The sequence below is a fragment of the Diaphorina citri genome, unplaced genomic scaffold (assembly GCF_000475195.1).
Source record: "Diaphorina citri unplaced genomic scaffold, Diaci psyllid genome assembly version 1.1 scaffold1681, whole genome shotgun sequence".
NCBI classification, from domain to species: domain Eukaryota; kingdom Metazoa; phylum Arthropoda; class Insecta; order Hemiptera; family Psyllidae; genus Diaphorina; species Diaphorina citri.
Genome location: NW_007379107.1, coordinates 1 through 6892, shown reverse-complemented (window position 1 = coordinate 6892; position 6892 = coordinate 1). Strand labels below are relative to the sequence as shown.

The 6892-nt window shown below is 44.7% G+C and overlaps 1 protein-coding gene across 1 annotated transcript in view; it reads right to left on the bottom strand.

The window, feature by feature from the left end:
* LOC103516852 (mucin-5AC) overlaps nt 1-4064 on the bottom strand; it is a 15326-nt gene extending 11262 nt beyond the window's left edge. The window contains exons 1-5 of the mRNA XM_026829140.1: nt 4031-4064; nt 3718-3957; nt 2896-3024; nt 1674-1877; nt 128-1244 (exon numbers count right to left, since the gene is read on the bottom strand). Coding sequence (XP_026684941.1) covers nt 128-1244; nt 1674-1877; nt 2896-3024; nt 3718-3957; nt 4031-4064 — 1724 coding nt within the window. The remainder of the gene's footprint in view (nt 1-127; nt 1245-1673; nt 1878-2895; nt 3025-3717; nt 3958-4030) is intronic.
* Between the last annotated feature and the right edge of the window lie 2828 nt (nt 4065-6892).

Here is a 6892-nt window from a genome sequence, read left to right as displayed (position 1 = left end):
GTCAGGTCATCCGTGAGCCTGGCAGCTCCCTCCTGTCTGCACATTGCCTCGAGACGACACGCGACCTGGTAACCTCATGGACCCATGTCCTTGCTGTGATCAAGATCATCTAGTGTATAATACATACCTTGCAAAGGCGCCTTCGCTAGAACTTGGCACTTTCCCCTCTTCTTCCCCTCGCGTCGACGTGTCATCGTGAAATTTCGGAACTTCGTTTCGGCTCTCTTCGTCAAAGTTCGTATTTTCGCTCGGCGTGAGCTCGGATTTGGTCCCATTTGAGTTCGGAACTTCGCCCGAATCGGTTGTGTCTTTCGGCTGTTTTCGCCTTTCTTCGCTGGCTTCGCTTGTGTGTTCGTGATAACTCGGAGATGAAATTCTGTCTTCGGTTTCACTCGGAGAAGAATTTACCTCCGTTTTAGTCACCACCGAAGGCTTTTCGTCTACTTTCGTGACATCTTCATTGTCGGAATTCGTCGGCAAATCGTCGACTTTCTTCTTGCCCTGCTCCACAGAGCCTTCGTCAGGTTTCGTCTTTGGTCGTATATCTCCGACATTACTTCGGTCGGATTCGTCAGGCTTTCCGATAGGACTTCGGTCGGTTTCGTCAAATTTTTCGTCAATTTTCGGCTTTGGTCGTACATTTCCGATGTTGATTCGGTCACCCTCGTCGGGTTTCGGCTCTTCATTCGTCGTGGTCAGCTCATCAGATATATCCACGTTGTCCAAACTGGTGTCAGCCACGGGCCCGGGGGATTGGGCCCGTTCTGAAGTTGTGGCCCGCGACGGAGTTTCTGTGGCCCGTGATGGAGTTTCTGAAGACTGTGACACTGCTGTGGACTGTGATGGACTTTTGGACTGTGCAGGACTTGTGGACTGTGATGGACTTGTGGTCTGTGATGTGACCTGTTCCTCCGAAGCTGGGGCCTTCGCAGTAGTCGTTTGGACCGGTGTATAGACTTGTGAGGGGGTTCTTTCGTTGTTAACATCTTCTTTGGTGGTAGAAACATCTTCTTTGGAGGTAGAAAAATCTTCTTTGTCTTCTTTGGTGGTAGAGTAGGTTGTTTCTGATAGTGGACGGGCTTCTATGGATGGAATGGGGTTGGATGATTTATGGGGAGAGGAGTTAGTGGAGGATTTAGAAGGAGGGAGAGTAGTGGAGACAGTGGTAGATAAAGTGGTGGACTGGGGACCGGTTGTGAGGGTGTACACATTTTCTGACAACACCTCTGGTCGGATTGGATTTTCTGAAAATAAGAGACAAGTTATGTTGTTATTATTTATACAAAGGAATTGATCATTAGGTCATTTCCATTATTTCTAAGTTTCATAAAAAATAATAAAATTTTCGTATTGAACATAAAGCCAGACTAGTAAGGTAGGAAGGTAGCGCGTCTGCCTCGCAAGTGCTAGGTCGTGGGTTCGATTCCCGTCGGGGGCCGACTTTATACGAAGCAGAACGGTTGGCTTTCTCCTATCCTGTCGATCCTTTATTCTTCGATTTTTGGAACGATAAAACCTTACAGTTCCCTCTACCAAACATCTTAAAAAAAAAAAAAAAAAAAAAAAATCGACAGAGTCACAATCTGGTCAGTCACCGGTAAACCAACCAAGACAAATTCAATAAAAAATCGACAAAACATAAAATTCACTCGGTTAGTTCTCATTTGACTCACCAGAGGTCGTCGTGCTAGTAGCAGCACTGGTCACATTAGCATCCCGAGGTGTTGTGTTGTCCTTAACGTCCCCGGCACCACCAGTTCGAGCGTTGTCAAACGTTGACGCGAACTTCTCCATCGAATCTTTGCCCAACGCATCCTCGTTAAATTGACTGATGAAATCTTTCACGGGAAAACGGCCGTAGTTCCGATCAGTCTCGTCTGGAAAGGGGATGAATGCGATAAAGATTAGGAGATTTGGACGAAAAACCTGACGAAAATGGCCCAAGTAATATCAGAAATGTACGAACCAAGTTGAACCCTGAAGAAAATTCGATTTTTTTTTTTATTATTATTTTAACAAACATTGGGTTAACTTGATAAGGAGAACCAAAAAGGCAGATATACTTTGCAGAACTTCAAAGAATTATATTAATTTATTTGTTAAAAGCCGACATGTTTCGGAGGCACCTCCTCCATCATCAGGGCTACAGGAAACACTAAACACTAAACTACGAGGTACACTGAACACAGAAGACTATATAATGACTGCTGAAACCCTCCAAGAGAAACATTGGGTTGTTATTGTACGGCTTCAGCTGTAGTCGACTGGTTATCACAGAATAAAGAAAAGACATCCTTTTTTTTTGCCATACACCGGGGTGATGGTCTCTAGCCATGTTTAATTGGCTCGTCCTGAACCGCAGTCAACCATATTGAGAACTTGTGCTTGTTCTTTAAAGCAGAGAGAATCCTTTGAAGAACTGCCAGCCAGCTAGACTGGTAGGGTCAGCTGTTCTCCTCCCTGTTTATAGTCCCACAGCTAGACACTAGTCTATTCTCTGTTTAACATCCCCTAGCGAGACCCTAGCGAGACAAACGAACATTGGGTCATGGGTTGGATTCCCCCCCTGTCCGGAGCGGATTTTATCCTAAACAGATAAGGTTCGTTCTCAGAACGGCTGACTTTCTCCTATTCTGATGCCCTCTTCTCTTCGCTTTCGGGACAAGACCTCCGTTGTTACAGTTCCCTCTATCAAACCTCTTGAAAAAGTTCACTTCTTTTGGTTCGTGCTTTTTGTTCCATTAAGACCGGAGGTCTTATCAGTAGAATAGTTACAATAGAATATTATACCTTGTTTATACTGCCAGCATAGGACTGAAAATTTTCTCTACTCTCACACTCTGAACAGTTCAGTCCCATCTATCAATACTCTTGAAAAGAGGTCTGTTAACTCACCCTTGCCATCTGAGCCATCTCTGGTATCTTTGTATTTGGTAGCCAGATCTTCTTCCTTCTCCTCTTTGATCTTACTCGGAATTGTGTTCTCAAACAATTTGGCCGTGGTGGTTTCATCTTTAGTCACACCTGGAATAATAACAAGAGAGAAACAATCAATAAGAATATATATTGATGAGCTGCCCAAAGTCAACATAGAGATGAAACTCGCGCGCACGACCCAACAGACATCGACAGAAAACAATGCTACTGACCACCGCACACTCGCAAACGGGCGGTGCGGTGGGCCTCGGGCCCGGCCGGTGGAAGTCGATATTCTAAAATACACTCATAGCCCTGAATGGGGTCAACGAACTACGCCGGGTGTGATAAGGGCTTAAGCCTAGGTACTGATCCATCATCCCGCGCGAAAAGTGTTCTACAAGTTCTTATTACTACTCGAATGGATTCTAAAAGATTAAGTAACACACCGAATACACTCGTCCATTGCAAAAAAAGGTCATTTTATGCAAAGACCTTGTTTGGAATAGAAAGCTGTTAAATCAACCAACAAGCTAATACGATTTTTTTGAAGAGGAACTGTAACCTCATACAATCGGGAACTGTAACTGCTATGGTCTTATCGTCCCGAAATCGAAGAGAAAAGGAAGACAGGATAGGAGAAAGCCAGCCGTTCCGAGGACGAACATTATCCGTTCAGGATAAAATCCGCCCCGGGAGGGAATTGAACCCGCGACCTAGAGCTTACAAGGCAGACGCACTACCAACGAAGCTAACTAGGCTGGCTTCAAGTTGAATAAAAGTATGTAAAAATGATATTACCTGGCGTCGTCACCAGTGGCGTGGTAGTTTGAGTGGATGTCAGTCGAGAGTACGGGGGTTCGAATGTGGACGAGACAATAGTCTGCGGAGTGGGTGCAACTTCCTCTTTGTCGCCTCGGAGGTCTTCTTCAGATACAGTGGTCACTTCTGAAATAGAAACACCAAATAACGTCACTCCCACATCAAGCTGTTGAGTCTCCGTGACCAGACCGACCGATACTGTGACAACGGCAACTTTTTCTCATTCGGGGAAATGTCAGGTGGTGCCGGAATAGAATTACAGCTACATGCATCGAATTAATCCATTACTTACTTACTTTCCGTGTGGGGTTATCTGGATCCCCCATCGGGCGCTTCCCCAGGTGGCGGATCGGGGGTCTCCCTGACAGCCTCAGACCTAGTCTGAGGAAAGGAGGGGTGCGAACCTAACCCGTTCGAAGCGGACCAAAATCCAGAACACAATCTCAATGACTGGCAAAAACAAAGACACGGCCCTAAGTCCGGGGCACCCCTTAAGTGGGGATAGGGCGCATACAATCTCCCCGTTGCCAGTTTGCGAGATGTCCAGAGACATGGAAGGAGCCCGTGAATACAGACCACCAGCATCACCGGCGTCTCAACATAGTGAGGGACACACTAATAGTGAAGAATTCACTCAATCCTCCCAACACCGGATCACCAAAATCCTTAAAATTACTTCAATCAATATTGAAGGTTTGTCCAACACCAAAGAAGCTTTATTAGCTAACATGTGCAATCAGTCACAATGTGATATCCTAGTCATGCAAGAAACGCATCGTGATACTAGTCATAGTAGACCTAAGATAGATGGTATGCAATTAGTTTTAGAAAGACCTCACAATAAGTATGGCAGTGCAATATTCTGCAGACCCAATCTTATTCTAAAGTCAGCTGCGCTAACATCTGAAGAGGACATTGAAATATTAACCGTAGAATTTCAGTCATGTACAGTAACATCGATGTACAAGCCACCTGGGGTTGACTTTAAATTTACGGAGCCCAGCAACTTCAACAATCAGAGTGCTAAAATAGTGCTAGGTGACTTCAACTGCCACCATATACTTTGGGGATATAATAGCACAGACAACAATGGAGAAGAACTAGAAATGTGGGCTGAAAGAGTAAATCTGAAACTGATCCATGACCCCAAACTACCACCATCTTTCAACAGTGGTAGATGGAGACAGAAGTACAACCCCGATAACATCTTCACTAGTGAAAACATCGCTCAGCAAGCCACCAAAACCGTGGAAACTGGAATACCCCGTACACAACACAGACCAATAACATGTACAGTGAAAGCAGCCATTGTCCCAGAAAAGGTAATATTCAAAAGACGCTTCAACTTTAAGAAGGCGAGGTGGGCCAGCTTCCAAGAACATCTTGACAGAGAAATAGTCAACATCCAACCTGTCGTTTCCTCATATGAAACCTTCGTGGAAATGGTCAAAACTATCTCTCGCAAGCATATCCCGAGAGGATGCAGGACTAGCTACATCCCAGGCCTGAACAAGAATAATGCAGAACTATTAAGAAAATATGAAGCAGCGTACGAAACTGATCCTTTCGCGGACGAAACAATACAACTGGGCGAAGGACTCCTCACATCACTTATGGAGACAAAGCGGAAACGGTGGTGCGACTTGATGGAAAGCTTAGATATGAAGGGTAATAGCCGAAGAGCATATAAACTGCTGAAAAACCTAGGTAATGACCCAACTAAAGCTGAACACATCCAAACTAATGTAACACCTGACCAAGTCGCTCATCAATTGCTCAAAAATGGGAAAACGAATTTCAAAATAAAGAAGATTAAAATAAGGCGTGAAATAAATGAAAATCACTTTCTAGAAGAACCGTTCATGGTTGGGGAGCTACAGGAGGCAATCAAGTCGATGAAGTCCAACAAAGCGGCAGGCATAGATGACATACGGACAGAACAAATTAAGAACTTTGGAATGGAAACGTTAAAGTGGGTCACAGCATTAATCAACAACTGCATAGCATCCTTCCAAATACCAAAGACCTGGCGGAAAGCGCACATTGTTGCGCTATTGAAACCGGGGAAAGACCCTGATGATCCTAAGAGCTATAGGCCTGTCTCCTTACTATGCCACCTGTTCAAAGCGATGGAGAGAATGATTCTCAATAGAATTACCGAACATGTTGATGAAAATCTGATCCCTCTGTGATGACTACGCAGTGAGTAAGTAATATCGTTCAGGACGGCCACACTACTATCACGTCACGTGAGCTCACGTGATGATAGTGTGTTTCTACCTTTGGGTACTCACCGAATTTTCAAACAGGGCTGTTATCATGAGGATAACTTTAGACTGATGAGTCCAAATCATACGCCAGAAATCCTCTATGGTATTCTGTAGGGGAGCCTGGCATGCGATGTAGAACTTTTCTTCACCTTTCGGACCCTATAAAACAGTCGAGAATTCAGTAAGGATTAGAGATTGTTTCATTGCTGCAAAATAAAAACAAGTCGTTACGAGTTTACTCCTAAAATTTTGGGACAATCTAATATATAAAAATGAATATTTGTTTGTTTATGCCTGACCTAACCGCTCATCTGATTGCTATGAAACTTTGTCAACTTATTGCTTGCACTCCCGTGAAGGTTATAGGCTATTTTCCGGTTCGTTTTTGTTAAGCTACGCCGAGCAAGACCACTAAATGGATGAGTGACATGAACGGCCATGCCTTATCCTTAATCTTACTAGCAGAAATCCGGAGCGAAGCGACGGGTTTCGGCTAGTTTTGAATAAAAAGGTGAACAGTCCAAGACAGCAGGTGGATCTAGAAACAGGAGTCTGATTTAGTCTTCAACGCGTACATGACCTTTCTTCGAGCGGAATTAACTCATACGTTTTTCGGGACATGGGAGTAACGTTTTGATATTGCCTCCTCAATGTATTTTCAACACACAAATATGTTATTATTCTACTCTAATCCACTCACCCGCACATAGTTGGCGTTGATATAATCCTCCGAATCACTAGCCGCTTCGCCGCCCGAGCAGAGTCGAACCCGGGTCTCCGGAATGGGGATCACGTTGGCGTAGCGGTTCTTATCTTCCGTCCCTGGCGGCAATTCGTCGGGCCGCACACTGGTGGTGGGGATGGTGGAGAATTCGGCCGCCAGA